At 37.6% G+C, this 19019-nt stretch overlaps 5 protein-coding genes and 1 pseudogene across 6 annotated transcripts in view; 2 read left to right on the top strand and 4 right to left on the bottom strand.

Moving 5' to 3' along the window:
- Positions 1-19019, bottom strand: part of LOC101310880 — a 1534871-nt gene that overhangs the window by 1133541 nt on the left and 382311 nt on the right. The gene's annotated exons all lie outside the window — the stretch shown is intronic.
- On the bottom strand, positions 569-1938 carry LOC101295112 (protein TIFY 5A-like). The gene is made up of 2 exons (XM_004293578.1): positions 1596-1938; positions 569-1040 (listed from the first exon to the last, which is right to left on the bottom strand). Exons 1-2 carry the CDS (start codon positions 1776-1778, stop codon positions 831-833), a joined length of 393 nt encoding a protein of 130 aa, XP_004293626.1. The 5' UTR covers positions 1779-1938; the 3' UTR covers positions 569-830.
- LOC101306306 lies at positions 4591-7490 on the bottom strand. The gene is made up of 5 exons (XM_004293533.1): positions 7195-7490; positions 7024-7123; positions 6835-6927; positions 5667-5867; positions 4591-4965 (listed from the first exon to the last, which is right to left on the bottom strand). The coding sequence occupies exons 1-5, from the start codon at positions 7488-7490 to the stop codon at positions 4732-4734; spliced, it is 924 nt and encodes a 307-aa protein (XP_004293581.1). The 3' UTR covers positions 4591-4731.
- Positions 9359-11901, top strand: LOC101298203 (pyruvate dehydrogenase E1 component subunit beta-like). The gene is made up of 4 exons (XM_004293506.1): positions 9359-9571; positions 9679-9782; positions 9908-9951; positions 10668-11901. Exons 1-4 carry the CDS (start codon positions 9475-9477, stop codon positions 11638-11640), a joined length of 1218 nt encoding a protein of 405 aa, XP_004293554.1. The 5' UTR covers positions 9359-9474; the 3' UTR covers positions 11641-11901.
- Positions 14847-19019, top strand: part of LOC101292776 (dephospho-CoA kinase domain-containing protein-like) — a 6252-nt gene continuing 2079 nt past the window's right edge. The window contains exon 1 of the mRNA XM_004293571.1: positions 14847-14941. The gene's annotated coding sequence lies outside the window, so the exon portion shown is untranslated. The remainder of the gene's footprint in view (positions 14942-19019) is intronic.
- On the bottom strand, positions 16808-18236 carry LOC101294245 (annotated as a pseudogene). The gene is made up of 3 exons (XR_184190.1): positions 18130-18236; positions 17905-18050; positions 16808-17624 (listed from the first exon to the last, which is right to left on the bottom strand). The product of XR_184190.1 is annotated as a dephospho-CoA kinase domain-containing protein-like (transcript).

Raw genomic sequence — 19019 nt, 5'->3', positions numbered from 1 at the left:
CTCTCTCTCTCTCTCTCTCTCTCTCTCTCTCTCTCTCTCTACGCGGGTAAGGTATCTGGTACATAGCTATTGCGAAGAGAAACATAGAAAACCAAAGGCAGCTCCAAAGAATTAATTAATGGATCGATAATGATCCAATAGTATTATTGCAGAAGACGTATTCTGTAATAGTACATAATATGAATATTTGATTGTTGATCGATCAAATAAATATTTCTTGAAATTGTAAATCACATCATCTGAAATTCACGTATTAGCGAGTGTTCCAATAATTTATAGATCACTCCTCTTGTTTTCTGTTTCTATTATTAATTTTGATTGTTGATCGATCAAATAAATATTTCTTGAAATTGTAAATCACATCATCTGAAATTCACGTATTAGCTAGTGTTCCAATAATTTATATATCACTCCTCTTGTTTTCTGTTTCTATTATTAATTTGTTCTTATTTCATCAGTAGTGTTGGCACCTACTTATTAGTACCGTGCACGGTATTGTCCCCAACATAAGGACATTTTTCTAGGTATGAGCTTTTAATTCAAATTGTCACAAATGAAATCGTTGTATGTAGTATTATGAAATATGGAGAAACATGTATAAATGGGAAATTAGGCATAAGTCATGTCATCGTCCCACTTACAGAAAATAATCATGTGATGAAATTAACAAGATCCACTACTATCTTTGGGATCGATCTCTCTGCTTGAAGAATCAAATTAAAGGGATTAATTTACAAGCTCTCTCATATATAGCTTCCATTTCTCTCTCACACTCTCTCGACTAACTAATCAAACAAAGAAAGAATATCAAACATAATATTGTCCTCAATCTAGTGATTGTAGGGATGAGATGTTGCTTGAATCCGATACTTCCTCTTCTGCAAAAACGTCTGTAGTGACTTCTTCATGGAAGGGCTGCATATTGGGGAGTGCAGGCTCGGTGAAGATGGTTCAGAAGTCGACGCACAAGGACTCGGACTTGGACTGGTCTTCAACCTTTCCTCCATTTCTTTGTTTGCAAGAAAAAGAATCGCTCTAGCCTGCAACATATCCATGTGACCAAACATTAGTCTTTAAGAATTGTAATATACAACAAACTGAAGTTGACGATCAAAAATATTATATGTGCTTTGTACTAAGACTAGTCCACAACTAAAATTAGCTAAAGCTAGAAACACATGTTGTACGTGCACCAAAAATATAGAACATATTTTTGTTTAACTAGCTGGTCTTCTATGGTGTTCAACCGAGCCAACACATGTTTAAGCATCCCTAATTAGTACTGGAAAATATTAGCCAATACGAAAAGGTACTGGAAATAAAAGAAATGTCTTGTGAGAAATGAGGAAAAATAAGAAAGAACACGTTTATAATGAGAGATATAAGATATTAGACCAAGACAAAGTGGGATGCATGAAATGAAAGGTTTGGTGAGTTGGAGGTGGTCAAAAAGCTCATACTCTGATCTTGAAAACCCAAATTTCGAAAAAGAAAAAGATTCTAAACCTCAACTTAATCTGAAAATCAATCTTGACATGTATGAAGGATTATTCTGGGGAAGATCATCTAACTGACAAACGTAATGAAACACAAACCTGAAGCTCTGTAACATCAGAAACACACATCACTCCGTCGTAGAAGATCGTCAATGGCTGCTGCTGCGGTGTTCCAGAACTCGATTCCAGAACGGCGGGGCGGTCGCGGTGGTTGCGAAGAGGGAAGCCGGAATTAGCACTGGAAGTATTAAGGCGGAGCTCCAAATTGCAGTTCCTCCTCATGTTGTTGATATATTGATTGAAGAAAAGAAAAATGAGCTCGGAAACCCAGTAAGTGTATAGTACGTACTGGTGGTGAGAAAGTTGTAAGGCTTAGGGCGTGGTTTAAGAGAAGAGAAGGATGAAGACGAAGATGAGAGAAGTAAAGCAGGAGGGTGGGTTTTATATAAGAGGAGCTAGGGAGAAACTCTTAGAACACGCAACGCACACAAAAATTATAATTAGGTAGAGAGATATTTTAAATCACACACACAGTATTGGCAAAGAGGATCAAAGCTTGGTTTTCAATTAGAAACACGTGGAAAATAATCGATCTGTGTTTGTTTTTTTCTTCTATTTGTATGGATGCTCGTTTTGCACTGCTTTCGTTTTCACACACGTGTTGTTAGAGTCGGCATGCACTGGCAGCACTGCAGCCTCAGCTCATCATCAACTGGGCCAAGGGCTTGGTTAGGGGAGGTCGATGTACGAGGGTCCATTAATCTGCTATTTTAGGTTTTATTATTCCACTTGTGTTATAAGGCTTTTTATTTTCATATATAGCTTGTAAATTGTAAAAGCTTTTGAAAATCATTTTATCTCTTGTCACTTTCATTTTTATCTTATTATAACATTACTTGATATAAAAACAAAATGGAGGAATTATTTACGAAACTTCGATCGTAAACATAGCAAGTTATTGTTATTCCAGTTTATACTCCTTCGTAAGGCTGGCTCAGTAGCGATATAGTATATAACTGTCTTTTTAGTGTCAACAATGTACTGTTTCGGTGCTAATGTTTATCGATAATGAAGATTTGCCAACCGCTGTTGCTGCCCATAGATTGGTTATTGCTGTTGTGGCTAGGGAGCGCTATAACCCGACACCTCCCTACTCCTTCATACATTTTTAGCTACGCCACTGATCTACTCTTGTCTAAATGTATCATGAAACAAAGTCTAGCTAGCTATAAACAAGAAAGGGAACAAAATGATTTAAGAGAGGTAAGTTTGGCAATACAGTAACCTAACCCTAATAAAGCTATATATGAGGCTACAATTCATTGACATAAACACATTAAGATTGTGTAGAGACGTGGGATTGCTGGTTTTCACAGATCGATGATCAACTTAGTATTTCATGAGGATCGAGAAAGAACTCACATTGCTATGCTCAATTTTCTTGTTGCAAGTTAGCTAGATAGCTAGCTACAGCAAGTGGGGAAGAAATTTAACATGTGAAAAAGGGGGTTGTGCATGTTGATAGAAATTGCAACAAATTTCAAACACAACATTACTCATTTCATTACCCAAAAAAAAGGAAACCAATTTTGGTTGACAATAAATTATATGGATAAATTTATTCGTTAATTTGATGTCTGCAACCATATTTTTTTTATTACACGTACATCTTATTCTTGCAACAACAACAAAAGATGTATAATTTTGAAATAATTAGCTTTACTTTTTTTCCGTATACTTATAAGTTATAAGTTAGCTCTACGCACGATAATATTAATTCAATTCAATCATTGATATGCTTTCTTAATATGCTCAATTTTATTTTATTTTTGTGCGTCATAGCTTTCTTTTGCTTCCAAATTTGACACCTTCAAGTTTGACCTAGTACGATCGTATGATTAATAGATGAGATGTATGCCTTATGAAGTAATATCCATTTACCTTCAAAATAAAGATAGTGAAACAGAAAATGCAATGAGCACATTTTTTGTTATGTAAATAATATCAATTCATAACATTAATAGAAGTTGCTTTCATATTTTGTCTCTCTTTTAATTAATCGAAATAAACATTATCGTGATGAGGCAGACAGAATTGAAAGTACAACATTCTCGATTTCACGTTGTGAATTTGTGATCATAATCAAGAGGACGAGAAGTACTGTTTCGATGAAATGACTTCATTATTATCCACTTTGTGTGCTTCAATAATTGAACTTGGATCCGTTTGAAAGCATATGGCTAAGTATTTGTACAATTTATTTCCGTTTTTACAAATCTAATAACAATTGTGACACGAAGATGACTAATTAAGCCGAGTAATGAACTAGCAATTCTTATCTTAATCAGATTGGTATCACTTAACAATCAAACAAAATATCGAACAAAATTTGAAATTCGTTATTTTTTATTTTTTTTATGATTCTCATTTTTTGGTGTTCTAAAACGAATTGAAACATGTTTCATCTAAACCTTTAAAAATTCATGAGCATGACTTGTTTATATAATTTTTAAAAACTCTATGATTTATAAATAAAGGAAGAAAATCATACATTGATACATAATAGTAACATAAAAGTTGAAGCTATGTCCCCAATAACCAGACAAGTTGTGGATGGTAGGCTGTATATGCTTGGTGGTTCATATTGCTATTGCTATTGCTATGGTGGCCAACCATTCAACCCTGAACTACGGCCCTAAGAACCAAAATAAGAAAGATGTTCAGTTTTCTTTGTTTCAATTTTCTTTAAACACGTGAAAAATACCCTAAAATGAATCGAGTGGTGCTGGGCGGACTCGTGGGCGGGTTGCTTTGGTGCTTTCTTGCCCACCGGTTACATATTATATGATATGAACAGATTTTCCAGGTTCTGCATCAAGATCAAGATCATGTGGTTTGCTCGATCAACTATACACAGTTTATCAATGAAAAATCAAAAATGTGAAAAACGACTATAAAATGGTCCTGGTGGTTTAGCACTCCATCGATACAGATCGCCAGAGCCACCGAGTTGAGGGAGCTTAACTTGTCCCATATAAGTAACTGGTTAGCAGCATCAACGTTATTAGGAAAAGCAGAGATTCACAGTAACATTCTTGTATAATCTATAGACCAAGTTGTCATACGGTTATTCAATCAATGAGTGTGCACTGCATTTTCAATGGACTTTGCCTAAACAAAAAACCTGATACAATCTTAACATACATGACAAACACATAGTCCTACCATTTCGGAGTCAAGACCAAGGCCACTTAGCATCTCTCCATTTGATATAACGAGGCTCACTTTCTTTGTTAACCATACATCCTTGACTCCCTCCTTCAAGTTGCTGATGTTTATCTTTGTTCAATCGAATAGCCGGACAGCACTGAAGTTTCTGGTTACGAACCACAGCTTCATCCCTATATGCAGGGTTTGTATACCTTGGGTGTTGGACAAATGCCACATTCTTCCACCACAGTTTTAAGGCCTGTCGAAAGAGTAACAGTTGATTCATTAAGTTTAAGAACAGAAACTACAGAATTGTTGAAGAATATGATGATAAGTTGAAACATATAAACTTTATTTTGAATCTCTTAAAGATAAGTTTACACACCATCTTGAATTTTCAGCATATCTCCTATATGAACATATTCTTAATTATTGTACATTCATGATTATAGAAACTGATGATACATTAAAAGCTATGATTACAAAAACGATCAAAGAACATTTGTTTGAAATAATAAAATGAATAATTTGAATAAAATGTTCACAAAGAGAGGAGGCAAATCATTCTACTATCATTTAAAATGATGCTGGTCTTTGAAGTTGAACATAAAGCCAGGTCTCATAATTATGCTTTAGTAAGATCACTAAGATGTTACTACCTTTAATTAAGGACAGTCAGTGATTTCTAAACCAGTGGCTTTGAGTTTCGTATTTGAGTTTACTTTTAAATTAGCAAACAAGTATTTGGTCATGGCAATCATCTTTATGTATCATACAACATGTTAATTAGAGTTTAATGTTGCATCATCCACAAGGTTCTGTATCTGAGTTACTGAATCCACTTAAGTAATGTTTAGCTAATCAAAGGTTTTCTTGATTAAACTTATTTGATTTAGTTGATGCTGCTTGGATCTAGAATGCAGCAAAGACCAAAAGAAGCAGTTATCCTACTTTACTTACATGCCAATATATCCACACTGCAACCTTATGTGGCATCAACCAGAAAAACAGTGCATGATCAGACACCAATGATGAGGGTACCCTATTAGCTTTAAGGGTAGCTGTAAAATAGTTTCCGAGGTCAGGGTGTTGAACTGAAATTGAAACAAACAGCGTATCATCAGGAGCATTTGCTTTGATACTCCAATTCCCCAACATGTCCTGCAATCATCAAAATTGTTATTCAAAAGGTGAAAAGCGTTTTGCACATTTGGCCTAGCTTAGAATAAGTTAACAAGTTCAAAATGAAGAAAACATGAATCCAAAGAACAGACATGACGTTCCATCAAAACTTTAGTTTCTACAATCGAGCACCACATTTTGTAACAATTCACTTTACCAAACAGTTGTACTAGTTTCCCTTTTTATAAGAACAAAATAAGTTGAACAACTACATATATACAAAGCAACAACATGGAAAGCCAGAAATTAAACGTAATTCACTGAAGCATCCAACTTTAAAATGCACATCCCATACATTGTCTCTCCTCTTCAGCCGAACACCGAAAGTGATAAATTAGTCTAGGGTTCACATCCAAAACCAATTGGCACCGAAAGGGATAAAGTAGTATGGGGTTCACATCCAAAACCAATTGGCAATGGGTGAAGTGGCCCAAACCCTTATAAACCCACAGGCAAGGTCTCATATTCCCGATGTGGGATTGATATCTCAACACGTCCCCGCACGTGTGGCGAATTTTCAAGCCTAACACATGGACAACATTTGGGGTTAACGTGGAGTTCGTGTGGCCTTTGGGCTTCACACATGGACATGGGTAACCCGCTCTGATACCATGATAAAGTAGTCTGGGGTTCACATCCAAAACCAATTGGTAATGGGTGGAGTGGCCCAAACCCTTATAAACCCACAGGTAAGGTCTCATATTCACGATGTGGGATTGATATCTCAACAGAAAGATCCCACTTAAAATTTGTAACGCATTGCTGACTCCATCAAAATGTTAATGGCATCATATTCTTCATCCATTATGCATATAAAGTTCAGAACTTTGAGACAAATGGTACTACTACTACTACTACTACTACACAAGGACTGTCCGAAGATCCTAAAGGGCAACATAGATGAACTCAATTTCAATGGAAGCTGTAGCAATAACTGAAAACGTACCATAAAAGGACTGACATGCAGTGGTTTAGCCACTAAATCAGAATCTGGATCGAAAACAAACAACACCCTTTCTCCCCATGGCGTATTCGTTACCTATAATCACAGTCATATACTTCAGCTACAAAAAAAAAAAAATCTAATTTTCAACAAATGTAGCCTTAAAAGAAATTAAAAAAAAAAAACGAAAACCTCAGCAATGCATTTCTTCAAAATCGGATCATCATAGCAGTAGTACAAGCTCAACGGGTTCTGCTCATACCCCACGCTTTCCGGAATCGTCAAAAGCAAACTGTTCCATCCATTCAAATCATCAGCCAAAGCACAATCCAACAGAAAAGCGAAAGATGACGTGATGCTTACGTTCGGCCGGAGGTGCCGGCAATGCGGCGAGCCTCGTCGGCGGAGAGGTGGTTGGGGAGCGCGTGGGGGGCGTCGTCGAGGTCGATGAGGGCGTAGCGGACGGAGTAGCGGAAGGAGTGGTGGACGGGGCGGCGACGCTGGTGAAAGACGGTGCCTTGGTAGAGGGAGACGGAGGAAGAGGCGGCGCGTGAGGGGGAGAGGCGGCGGAGGAGCGTGCGGAGCGGGAGGAGGAGGGAGAGAGTGAGGGAAGTGAGGAAGGTGGAGAGGATTGAACAGAGCAGATAGAGAAGCTCCATTGGCCAGGAGAAGCTCTTCTTCTTTCTTTATTTTTATATTTGTTGCGTGATGGTTTTGTCTGAAAATGAGGGCAAGCAGTACAAGTAGATAATGTTTACCATGGTGAGATGCGCGAAAATTCTTCTACCCGTTAAGTCGTAAGTAAACCGAAACTAATATACAATATTTTGATTCGGTCATCCATATTACGTTATCATGTATATATACTAATACTAAAGACTTTGATCTTTAGTTTGCGGATTTTTTTTACCCTCTTAAAAAGTAAAAACTAGTTATTGAGAAGTTATCAACTTTGAAAAGCAGTAGACTTTGGTCAATTTAAGCTCTCTTGGCTTTCAATGTGATTAACAGTGCAGTGCTTCATGAGTTCATGTGGTACTCGAACTACAATTATTCATGGTCGACTCTGTTTAAAGGGCTCCTCTTTTGGTTTTTGATAGACAAAGTTATTTGCTATTGAATCAAACCAAATGTGATATTGGCAAGTCTTGAGGTTTTCTTCTCAAGTAGTTGATCTTCAGAAAACAACAATAGTAGACTACTTGTCTCAGCGTGTACTTCAATAACGTGATTTTGTTCATGTTGAGTGTGACTCGAGCATTTCATCATGTCTTTCCCATGAATTTGCATAACATGTTAGAGCTAATGTTACAATGGTTGATGAACAAATCAAAGCTTAGTAACAAAGGTGCAGGGGCGGAGCAAGGATTATATATTAAAGAGGGCCGAGTTATAAAGTGAAAATGCATAGTATTTGAAAATTAAATAATTGTATATGAATATATACAATATCAAAATGTAATTAACTTTTGTGTATTGGACAGTTCAAAAAAAAAATTACTAAACTGAAAACAAAATATGAAATTTAGAATTCATTAAATACATAAAGAAATAACTGAAATAAGTTAATCAATTATAAAGTATTTGTACATAATAGAATGATAAAAAAGAAATTACTCATTATGGTGAGTTGATTAAATATGATATGGCAAGAGTTGATTAAGGTAGGAGAAATAAATTGGATAAATTAAACTTAGTAACAAAAAATGGTGTTTATAGTTTAATAGGAAAGGAATGGGGGCCAAACCTCTAAATTAGAAAGTTTTTACATCTAATTATGTCAAATTCCTTGATTAATAAAGCCTAATACACAAGTTCAAAAAAATTAAAGGCACCCCTTGGTCTCAATATAGTTCCGCCAGTGCAAGGGTGTGTAGATTTTGGGAATAGCGAAAATTGACACAAAAAATGTGTTTTTAGTCTAGTTAAATATAAACCACTAATAGTTGAATAATTATACTAAATATTACACACTTTTATAATTTTATTGTAAAAATGTAACATTTTTGCTAACATGACAATATATCAAGAATGAATATGGTTGATGGAGGTGTCACTTGAAACGTTCTATCTATCTAAACTATGTATATAGTATGAATTCGTCCAACTACATTTTTGCTTCTGTTCGACATTAGCAAAACCCTGAGAACCCCACCCGACTTAAATTCCGGTGCAGAGAGCCCGACCCGGTTTAGATCTCTTTAAAATCCTCACGTGACCTCCACGTGACCTCGTCAAGGGTTGGTTTAACCGTTTAGCTCCTAGGCCACCAACAAACAGGTGCATCACATAGAGCACAGCCGCAACCGATAATTCCTAGCCCCCACCGTAACCACCCTATACCCTCCACTCACACCGCTCCACGTCACCCTAGGAGGTTTAATTCCGTAACTTCATCTCTCTCAAGACAAATCGCGCACAGACTTAGGCTACACCCGAGCGCAGGAGATCCGGACCTTCAACGGAGGCGATGAAAACTAAGCGGGGGGACACCATCGTCGTCGTCATCAATTAAATCGCCAGCCACATTTCTCAATCTCTCCGCCCAAATTCATCTATAAACTTCCGGCCCCTCTTTCTCTTCTCGCTCCACTGAAGAAGGCTCCTGATTTCAATTTTTCCTTATTCGAAATTTGAGATCAAATGGCCGCCGTCTTCGGAGCCACCTCCGCCGCTATTTCCATCTCCTCCTCCAACTCCTCCCGGAAGCTCCACCTCCCTTCCCGTAGATCCCTCCCAGGTCTCGTCTCAATCTCACTCTCATAAACCTCGACTGACTCTCTCTTTGTATTTTGTATTTGATGAGCTAAATTACTGAATCAAGTTTCTGCTTTTGGTTTGATTCAGGGAGAAAAGCCAGCTTTGTTGTGGTTAGATCTGACGCCGGAGTTAACCCGGGCCACAATGCCAGGGCCCGCCGCGCTGATCAGCTGATCACTAATGCTGTTGCTGTAATCATCTTTAGCTCTGCTATCTAGTGATTAGCTTATTTGTTTTTGAATTTGGTGACTGTAGTCGATGGTGAATGTGAATTTTTTTTATATATTTTTTATGTTGAATGTGAATTTTTCTGTAGACCAAAGCAGATGGTGCTGCAGCTTCCGCGCCGTCGAAACCTGGGTATGTTTATCTAGTTTCTTCAAGTTTTTAACTTTACAGTGTTATGCTTTACTTTAGGAGTTCTGTTTTTTCGCTAGATTTGAGTCTGATATAGTTTTGGGATCACACTTTTTCGCAATTTAAGAATCTGTAGTTGCATGAATTCTAGCGTAGCATTGAGAGAGAATCTACATCTGAGTACCATGATCAGTGTAGTGTTTGAAACTTTCTGTGTACCATGATTAGTCGGGTGTTAGACGGACAAATGATAGCTCCAAATCCCTCCAGTAGTAAAATACTACCGTATGTAAGCTGATGTTAGGTTGTAGTTGTATGTGTTAGTATACTGCTCAGTATGCTAAGCTGATAATTTCCAAGTTATGTAAAAAGTTGCACAATTTCTGTTTAAAAAAATACACAATTTTGATTTATGCTAGGTGTTTTCTTTTAAGTTGACTTGATACTTTGTCATACAGTTTTCTGCCTTTTTAAACCTCTTTTCATTTGATTTTCTTATATGCAATACCGCATGCATTTTTACGAACTGAGTTGTCACTCTGGCATGCTGTTATGAATGTGAAATTGATTAGTAGGTCATAAGTTAAAGTAATACAATGTATGCTAAACAGAACTGTGTCTGTAGTAACATAATATTTCTTTGGCCTTCATTGATGGTTACATGGTTCCTTTGAAATTCTCTGAGGATAAAACTAACTAGGTATGCATTCTTCTTCTAGGCATGAACTTCTTCTTTTTGAAGCCTTACGAGAAGGATTAGAAGAAGAGATGGCTAGGGATCCCACTGTATGTGTAATGGGTGAAGATGTGGGTCACTATGGAGGATCGTACAAGGTGACCAAAGGCCTTGCTGAAAAGTATGGGGATCTCAGGGTTCTTGATACTCCAATTGCTGAGAACTCCTTCACAGGGATGGGTATTGGAGCTGCCATGACTGGTCTGAGACCAATTATTGAGGGTATGAACATGGGTTTTCTCCTTCTTGCCTTTAACCAGATCTCCAACAACTGTGGTATGCTCCACTACACTTCTGGAGGTCAATTCAAGATACCAGTAGTCATTCGTGGACCTGGTGGAGTGGGTAGACAACTTGGGGCTGAGCACTCACAACGTCTCGAGTCGTACTTTCAGTCAATCCCTGGAATCCAAATGGTAGCATGCTCAACCCCTTACAATGCTAAAGGTCTGATGAAAGCTGCCATTCGAAGTGATAACCCTGTGATCCTTTTCGAGCACGTGTTGCTATACAACCTGAAGGAGAGAATCCCTGATGAGGAATATGTGTGTTCTCTTGAGGAAGCTGAGATGGTTAGGCCTGGGGAGCATGTCACTATATTAACATATTCTAGGATGAGGTATCATGTGATGCAGGCTGCTAAAACTTTGGTGAACAAGGGGTACGACCCAGAAGTTATTGATATTAGGTCATTGAAACCATTTGATCTTTACACCATTGGGAACTCAGTGAAGAAAACACATAGGGTCCTGATTGTGGAGGAGTGCATGCGGACAGGTGGAATTGGTGCTAGTTTGACAGCAGCCATCACCGAGAACTTCCATGATTATTTAGACGCTCCAATTGTATGCCTGTCGTCCCAGGACGTGCCAACACCATATGCTGCAACATTAGAGGAAGTGACTGTTGTTCAACCAGCTCAAATTGTGACAGCAGTTGAGGAGCTCTGCCAGTAGTTCCAGCAGCATGGAGTCTAAGCAGCTTTTGTAGCTTTATTTCATCATGTCCATCTATTTTCACATTTGGCTAGTGTTTTTGTTTTTTTGTTGCGTTATAAAAACTTGTAACTGTTAAAAGTGATCCAAGGTTCTTTGTTTATCTTTCACCATAAGGTATGTAAGATCAAGTGTTTGAATTGTGTAATAGCCCTCTTCTATGGCATATTAATTGAGTTCTGCGATGCAGATTATATTGATTATCAATGATCTATTATTAATAAAATCTGATGTAACTCCAGGGTTTAAGCTTATACAGCTAAACGGTCTTTGTACGAGTATGCAGAAACTAGAAATCATAGTCCAAATGTTTGCACTAACCTTAGCAGATACATTCAGATGGTAGAGAGATGCATTCAGATGTTTGAACTAACCTTATCATACTCATACTAGTGTAATCCTTATATTTGGCTTAACAGAATACAGTGTAAATGTAATCCTCAAACTCATATATTGCTTATAGTCATGTTAGTGTAATATCCTCTTACTTATACTAGTGTAATCCTTATATTCTGTCTCGGTTCCACTACATGATATTGTCTTGTACTTCTATCTCTGTATACAATACATTTGAGATTCTAACACTAGTCAACAAGAACAAAATCTTTGTGAGTAGTGGCCAAGGCATTGACTTCAAAATGAAGGTGGGGCATTTCAATTTGGTTGATGTTTGCCCACTAGAATCATCCTCAGCATAAAGCAAAGGATTATTTTAGCTACCTGAGTAAATAAGAAGCCGATATTCAGTACATCTTTCGCAAAAAATGGCAACTGAAACCAACTCATTGAGGCAAGAAAACATCATTATTGTATAACACAACAATTGAACAAATGGATTCTGCTTAGTAGGTTAGCAATGTTATGTTGGCAACGCTATAACATTCCCTTCATGAAATGCATCAACCCAAAAGTTACTAGCAGTAGTAAATGATAAATGGTAAACTGTCAGTCCCTGTTTTGCTTGATCAACAAGTAGAAGCAAAGAAAAAAATCTTTGCAATCTCCATCGTTCTGATCACCTTGGCACAAGTTTCTTCCTTCTCTGCATATATGACCGTTGAATGCACAATCCTTGTTGGTTTTTGGGTTCTGAGCTTTGGCCAAATTGTCATTGTTGTCCTTCACACTTCCCACACAAGCTTTGGTTCTTCTCACTACGCGTCCCAAGAAAGAGTAAGGACAATTGCCCCTCGTTGTCATTTCGATTTCTTGCTCTCCTTGCTAATTGATTCCTACTTCCCTAAACGGCTAAACTACACTCTCTAGGATACCCTGCAGTCTGCACTGCATTTTCCAGTTTTCTCTCTTTGTGTGTGGTCGAAATTTTCTCTCTTTCAATTTTATTTTTATTTTTTAGGCTTTTATATCAGTCAAGTTGGTTCTTCTCTATTAAAGGACACTCATTCTCTTTCACTTGGACTCACCAGTCACTACAGAAAACAGAGAAAAAGAGAGGCAGAGAGAGCAGAACAATGTTGAAGATGGTGTGGCTCATCTTCTTCCAGCTTATGTTTCTGGGTAAATAAGATTCAACCCACTTTGAACCAATGTTCCATTTTTGTGCAATTTCACTGTTATTTGTCTCTGTCTTTCTCTTTTCCTTTTGATTTTCTACAATGGAGGCCTTATTTTTTTTTACTTGGTATTTGTTTCTCTACAGGTGCAAGGCAAGAATCGGCTCAAGTCCTAACTCTCTTTGCCACATCCCATGAGGTGCTTCAAGGTTCAAGTCTTCCCGTAGCTGTTTCTGTGAGAGAGCTCAGTGAGGTATCAACCAGTGTGTTAATGGCTGAAACTTGGCTCAGAACCCATGTTCTAGCCCACTACCCTTCCATTCCCATCACCACCATTCTTGTGGGTGACACCATTCTCTGCTCTGAACATGACAACAATCTGAGCTTGGTGTTACCATCCCTCAAGAACATCCATCACTCTCTCACAAGGTGGGGTCTTGAGAAAGACATCAAAGTCTCTGCTGCTCTCTCTTCTGGTTGTTTGGACCAGAGCTCTGAGAGGTTTGTGAGGCCTATTCTAGAGTTTCTCCAGGCCACAAACTCAACCTACTCTGTGAACCCACCTCCAAAGGTCTCGCCTTTCTCTCATGAAACCCTTCGACTGGTGTCTTCTCACTCAGAAACCCTTAAAAAGCTTGGATTTTTGGGGCTCAGAAACATCAATGTGATTGTCACCAACCAGAAAGAGGCAAAACCAAGAACCAGAAAGCTCTCTTCCATACCAAACCCACAACTCATAACCTCAGACCCCCCACTCCACTCCTCTGTTGGCTTCTCTGTTCCTGCCAATGTAGCCAAAAACCCTCAACCCCCACAAGCCGAAATGGCATCACCATCACCTACCCAAACAACCTCACTTCCAATGTCTCCTGTTTACCATCAAGCCTCTCCTGCCCCTTTTGCTTACAAAATGCCACCCTGTAGAGCCCCAGCGCCTGAGTTTAGCCCTGTGCATAAGCTGTGGTGTGTGGCCAAGCCTACCGTTCGGCAGAGACATTGCAGGAGGCGGTGGACTATGCTTGTGGAGCTGGTGGTGCTGATTGCAGATTTTGCCAAGCGGAAACTGCTACCACCCTGAGTCTGTTGTATCCCAAGCTTCTTATGCTTTCAATAGCTACTGGCAGAAGAACAAGAAGAATGGAGGCACTTGCAGCTTTGGTGGCACTGATATGCTGATCAACAGTGACCCAAGTAAGTCTTTTTTCCATTTTCATTTTTGGGTTTGGAGAATGAAGCTTGCTTATTTTCTGAAACATGAAGTATGATTCCTCCTTGCTATGTTAATGGCTGAGACCCAACTACCCAAGTAAGCCTGGTCCATTTTGATTATTGGGTTTGTTGCGTTTGCACAAGGAGAACCTTATTTTCTGAAAATTTAAGATGACCCATTGCTATGTAATAATGTAAAATGAATATGACCCTTGACTCAGTTCCATGTTGAATATTGGGTCTTCCAATTTTCGGAAAGAGACCCTTAATGGGCGGAAACAGGTTACCTCACGAAACCCGCCCAACCCGCTAAGAAAAAAAAAAAAAAACCCAATGTAAACCTAAAGTCTAAAGTCTAAACAAACCAAGCAGTCTCTCTTTCTCAGTTTTTCTCTCTTCAGATCGAAACAAAGCAAACCAGTCTCTCCCTCAAACCAGTCTCTCTCGGTCTCTCCCTCTTCAGATCGAAACAAACTAACCAGTCTATCTCCCTCTTCATAAACATACCAGTCTCTCTTCCTCTTCAGATCAAAATTCAGGTTGGTTTTTGTTTCCTTACTCTTCTGGATTTTTTTTTTCTGGGTTGGTGAATTGAATGGATTGTTGTATGAAATTGGTCTTTGATAATGATTTTGTTGAATTATTGACTGCTATTGTTCTGTGGGTTCTTAATTTTGTGCATTTGGTGTTTGTGAGTTTGCTGTGTTTGGTATACTTGAATACAATATGGAGCTCATAGCCCGGCTCCGCCACTGGTGTACCATCCACAATTTTGGGTGGAAAATGTCCAAAACTTGCCTTGATGTTTTGTTGTCTTAATAATTTAAGCTTGGTTCTATATATTAACCTCGCTAATTAGTAGCCTCATTGCCATCAATATTTTTAACACATGTCATCTTCATATGGTCAGAGTTATATCTAACTTGAATTGTTCTGTGATGATGCATCTGCTAGTTTAGGGAATGCATGTACTTGTAGACTGCAATTATCTGTTGTCTATTGTAGTTCCATTTGTTTCCTGGTGAAACCAGTTATACTTGATTGAAGTATCATACTCAACAAAGCACATGTATGTTAGACTTATTGCGTGAGCTTGTTGGATTAGGATCCTCTCCTTGGCTGGTAGTTGGTCTTGGTTATCCTTGGCTTTTATTTTCAGCCATAGATTAGATATCTAAAGGCCAATAACAATCCACCTCAGCAATTCACACTTAATTAACAATAACTGTCTCATTCAATGCAAACGGGCGTTTGTCTCCAACTCTTTCCGTCATCCATTCCGTCTTTCTTCTCCAGTCTTTGCATACTCATTCTTCTGAATCTTTTTTTACTTTCAAATATCAACCTTTTCCTTCTCCAGAAATTTCAATAACAGGAGGGTAGCTAGGAACATAAGAAATTTTTTATTGATCGGTTGCATTTGAGCTATAATATATATATATATATATATATATATTTTCTGGGCCTTGATTCTTTGAAAGAAGTTGAAATCTTCTTCATCTGTCTATTACCCAAATGCCCAGGTGGTGTTTGTATTCTGTATTGTTATTGAAATTCAAAATCCGGGGATGATGTCTGAGGATAGATACGGGTTTGATGAACTAAATTTAACCCAGGCTTATATCAAACTTTTCAATGATTTCAGTAGGAATATTGTTGAGTAGTTCAAACAATGATGAGTATTTCAGCAAACAAAGGTCAGTCTAGATAGATAATCTCTTACATCACCATAAGAGATAGAAATCAGAACTAGAACAAAGAAATTCAAAATTCATATACCATACTTCAATTGGGGGAACTGGGTTGGGGGAGGTATGCGTTGATATGGGCAAAAGCCCTCATATATAATTCTTGATTTTTCCTTGCTTTGGTGGGGAGGGATTGATTTGGGTAAGGGTTAGATTTGAACAAGGCTTTTCATTAATGATTAATCTATCATCAAGTTGATGAACTGCTGGTTGAAGGCTGCAGACAAAGCGAGGAAGACGAAGTGAAAGGAAAAGAAGGAAACGGAGTAAGTGTTGTTAAGATGTGGGAAATTAAATTTATGCATTTAATATAGATCTAACTTTTTAAAAGACATTTACTATAGATTTTAATGATGTGGATTGTTATTGGCCTTTAGGTATGTAATCTATGGCTGAAAATAAAAGCCAAGGATAACCGAGGCCAACTACCAGCCAAGGAGAGGATCCTAATCTGAGTTTGTTATGCTATATTTATTTATAAAGTTGTTGATTATTGTGAAAAAAGAATAGAGTATCATGAAAAAAATTTAAATAGACATCCAAACTTGAAAAGCAATGAATAAATGGTTAAAACATCCTAAATGCAGCCTAAAATATCAGCGGAACAATTTGACTCTCTTTTAAGCCCAAGCTCCTTGACATTTCAACAGTCATGTTAATGTTGACTACTCGAGATTCCTAAACTTCTCACCTTAGGCTCCTAAGGTTGGACTTAAAGACATCAGAGATCCAATTAAACCCTGAATTGCACTTAGAAGACAAAATCAACCTATTCCCAGTAAGAACAATCCCCAAATGAGCTTTTTTCACATAAAACACAAACTAGTTTTCTACTATTAGACATAAATATAACTGAGATATTTAGGAAACTGAAGAACTTGTGCACTAATTTTCGATCGTAAATGCATGTAATCATTCTTCATTATTGCTACAAACACAATGAAGCTCTTCTCTCTTTTCAACTACCAAAGAGAGGGAGATTTAGATCAATATCATAACAAATACAACTTCAAGGTTGCTATAATTTACTGCTACTATTATAAACTTTTCTAAACATAAGAACACCTATGATAATGGAGACAAGAGCAGATGAAGCACCTTGTCGAGAAAGCCAAAATTCAGTCCATGTCAAGGGCTTTTTGACCTCTAATAGCACACTCCTAAACCTCTCTTCTAAATCCTCTCCTGATCCGGTGTTATTAATCATTATGTTAGCCTTACCACTCTTTAAATCAAGTGATATCTGAGCGTTTATTTAGTTTAGAGCATCATCCTCACTTGTGTTGTCCCTCAACATGAGTCTTTTGAGTTGTGTTTCAGGATCGACCCATACAAATGATAATGGGCTTTGTCCATCTGTCCATCTTGGTCTCGAATAACAGAGGGACATCAAGAACAATAACCTTGAACCTTTTCAGCCATAGCTTAGAAATTTTCTAAAAGATTCCACGATGATATGTAAGGAGCCAGTAGTCTACAAAAAAGACAAAAATCTCATTAAAGTTGATAAAGACATGTAATTTTTTTTATAAAGCACTCCAACAAATAATCTTGCTATTAAAGAAAATTAAAATCAACAACATTCAGCAATCAATTAGCACATCAAATGGTGTAAATTTGTAAAACAGTATAGTTTGTTCCACCACACCACGTATAATTCAGAATAGTTTATAAACAATGCTAATAGTGTTACAAAGAGATACTTTCAGTGAGACCATATAATAAAATTACCCAATTTCAGAGAATGTACATACCGGTTCAAAAGTTGACGCTTTTCAGGATTAGAGAACACAATTTGGCCTAGTTTAGGCCTATCAACTTCTCCATCAGGTTGTAGAATGTCCTGTCCAAATGCTGAAACAACCTTTTTCCATCCATCAGTTCCTTTCTTCAATACATCCTGAACCAAAGATATTCAGTCTATCACATTTTTCTTAATTGTCAAAGTTAGTATGTTTCATTTTTTGCTCATCACTTACCCGAGCCACAAGGTCAGCGTCGACAACATGAATGTCATGGGCCTTGAGAGATTTGAGATAGTACTCTCCTCAGACGAAATCCCACCCGCCAGTCCAACTATCCTCATTCTTCTCAAGTTTCTACACAAGAACATTGAACAGTGATAAACAAAGTTCCTGACTTAATAAGAAAACTTTCTTTACATTACTAATCTCTGAAATATTTTAAATCTGTTAAACTCAACAAGAGCACTTGTACCGCGAAAGGCAAAAAGATTTATGACCAAAACAAAAAGGCAAAACTTTTGGACAAAGACCTAATTTCTCAGATTTCTTTTAATCCTTATTCTTTTTCAGTATGCAGATTTAATTTCATTATCAATAACCCACCACATTATCATCATCCAACCACTAGCATAACAACTATCCCAGATGAGCCTACTAGTAAATATGAATCATAACCTTTGCATATAAGTTTCTGCCCAGAAACAGAAAAAATCATATAATCTCATTTTAAATTCAGTCAAAAACAATTTTAAACAATGGAAAAGCAAAAGCAATCCTAATTCTAAAGCTTTACACCTACCCAGAAAACAACAAATAAATCTACATCCCCCATTAAACATCAGCAACAATACTTTAACACTCAATATCGAATCAAGCAACAAACTTTATTATGCAGATTTTAGATAATACTGAAAATAAAAACTTACTGTTTCTTTCAAGAGAACCCAGTAACCAGCAATAGCGCTCCCCAACACTCTTAATCTTCTCATTCTTTTATAACTCGTGCTCTGTTTATTGTAGATTATTTATATTTCTTCTAGCCAGATTAGCAACGAGCGCATCTGGTGTAGTGGTATCATAGTACCCTCCCACGGTACTGTCCAGGGGCGATTCCCTGGAAGCAC

This window comes from Fragaria vesca, linkage group LG3 (assembly GCF_000184155.1).
Source record: "Fragaria vesca subsp. vesca linkage group LG3, FraVesHawaii_1.0, whole genome shotgun sequence".
In the NCBI taxonomy this organism is placed as follows: domain Eukaryota; kingdom Viridiplantae; phylum Streptophyta; class Magnoliopsida; order Rosales; family Rosaceae; genus Fragaria; species Fragaria vesca.
This window is presented reverse-complemented; position numbering and strand designations above follow the sequence as displayed.

What these genes read in the sequence shown, in the direction of transcription:
- LOC101295112 (XM_004293578.1), bottom strand. Translation starts at nt 1,778, where the DNA reads ATGAGGAGGAACTGCAATTTGGAGCTCCGCCTTAATACTTCCAGTGCT. An exon ending in CTGATGTTACAGAGCTTCAG is followed by an intron (nt 1,041 to 1,595) that starts GTTTGTGTTTCA and finishes GATATGTTGCAG; the next exon opens with GCTAGAGCGATTCTTTTTCT.
- LOC101306306 (XM_004293533.1), bottom strand. Translation starts at nt 7,490, where the DNA reads ATGGAGCTTCTCTATCTGCTCTGTTCAATCCTCTCCACCTTCCTCACT. An exon ending in GCCGGCACCTCCGGCCGAAC is followed by an intron (nt 7,124 to 7,194) that starts GTAAGCATCACG and finishes TGGATGGAACAG; the next exon opens with TTTGCTTTTGACGATTCCGG. An exon ending in TGCATGTCAGTCCTTTTATG is followed by an intron (nt 5,868 to 6,834) that starts GTACGTTTTCAG and finishes TGATGATTGCAG; the next exon opens with GACATGTTGGGGAATTGGAG.
- LOC101298203 (XM_004293506.1), top strand. Translation starts at nt 9,475, where the DNA reads ATGGCCGCCGTCTTCGGAGCCACCTCCGCCGCTATTTCCATCTCCTCC. An exon ending in TTCCCGTAGATCCCTCCCAG is followed by an intron (nt 9,572 to 9,678) that starts GTCTCGTCTCAA and finishes GGTTTGATTCAG; the next exon opens with GGAGAAAAGCCAGCTTTGTT. An exon ending in TGATCACTAATGCTGTTGCT is followed by an intron (nt 9,783 to 9,907) that starts GTAATCATCTTT and finishes ATTTTTCTGTAG; the next exon opens with ACCAAAGCAGATGGTGCTGC.